Source organism: Histoplasma capsulatum, genomic scaffold (assembly GCF_000149585.1).
Source record: "Histoplasma capsulatum NAm1 scaffold_1 genomic scaffold, whole genome shotgun sequence".
In the NCBI taxonomy this organism is placed as follows: domain Eukaryota; kingdom Fungi; phylum Ascomycota; class Eurotiomycetes; order Onygenales; family Ajellomycetaceae; genus Histoplasma; species Histoplasma mississippiense.
In genome coordinates this window covers 6,317,996-6,319,200 of record NW_001813982.1, presented here as the reverse complement: position 1 = coordinate 6,319,200, position 1,205 = coordinate 6,317,996, and the positions used below count along the sequence as shown (strand labels likewise).

Here is a 1,205-nt window from a genome sequence, read left to right as displayed (position 1 = left end):
TTGATGTTCCCTTCTACTGATAAAAGGGCCGACAGACCATGGTGGATAGGAAAACCGAGAACCCCATTAACTGGGGAGCTGAGGTGGTTTTCAGAGCTCAGGCGACGTTTTTTGTTACTTGTGTCGCTACTGGAGATCGACGGTACGACAACTGCGAAATGAAGAGGGGAGGGTTCGTTGTTCAACACCGCGACATTCTGGCCATTCAACATAACGCCATCCATCGACTCTGTGCTATTCCTCGCATTCAAAGCTATTTCCACGCTCGCACTTGTTCTCAACCGTGGCCTCGGACGCGTGAACTGCTGGAGCAAATTGAACCCTTCATCTTGAAATGAGGTCAGGATTTCCTAATTTGGTTAGTGTGGATGAGAGATAAACAAGCAGTAACAGTGATGAATGGCAAGAAAAGCGAGAGAGGCATAAAGCAGAACATCGATGGATGTCAGTGGTGCAGAGAGAGCAAGATCTCCTCATAAAGCCTGATTTTGTTGAAAGACCAGGCCGCATGAGAGGCATGGGCTCACTGGATGAGGGCGACGGGGGGTTATCAAGTGATTCAAGTCAAACCACGTTTGCCACTGAATCCCACAGATAACTAACAAAAAAAAGTAATGCAGTTAGTTGACAAGGGTAAACTCACAGGTTTAACATCACGATCAAGTTCATCTTCTGAAGGGGAATCTTTTGTAAGATCAATGACCATTTTATCTTAGGGATAGATGCTTGAGTTGAAATGGTAAAGTCAAAGTTAAAATTTTAAATAACATTGTAAGCTTTGATGGTTATTGTAGTCATTCTTACAACTACTTTATGAACATAAAATAATGTTTGAATACTCATATGTTTAAACAGTTTAACTATATTTATAATTTTGCACTATTTTAATTCTCTCAATCGTTTTAAAAATATAAGCCATTATATATATTTTTTATCATTCTTTTATATATGAAATTTATTATGGAATTGAGTAAGTATAAAGCTTTTAATATTTTTTCATTTATCTGAAAATTAAAACTTGTATCAATACAGTCTTTATCAGATCATTGAAGCTGAAATTTTTAATAAATTTCATCACTGAAGAAATTAATAAAAAATAGAGATAAATTATTATATAAAAAATCTTTTTTTTTTTAATTTTAAAAAAGTAATATAAAATATTCAATTTAACTTACTATATACAAATTATTTGAGAAACTTGGATA

At 35.0% G+C, this 1,205-nt stretch overlaps 1 protein-coding gene across 1 annotated transcript in view; it reads right to left on the bottom strand.

Moving 5' to 3' along the window:
* HCAG_01813 (predicted protein) overlaps positions 1-706 on the bottom strand; it is a gene marked incomplete at both ends in the record, with an annotated part of 1,837 nt that extends 1,131 nt beyond the window's left edge. The window contains 3 exons of the mRNA XM_001544716.1: positions 38-328; positions 571-598; positions 644-706. Coding sequence (XP_001544766.1) covers positions 38-328; positions 571-598; positions 644-706 — 382 coding nt within the window. The remainder of the gene's footprint in view (positions 1-37; positions 329-570; positions 599-643) is intronic.
* Between the last annotated feature and the right edge of the window lie 499 nt (positions 707-1,205).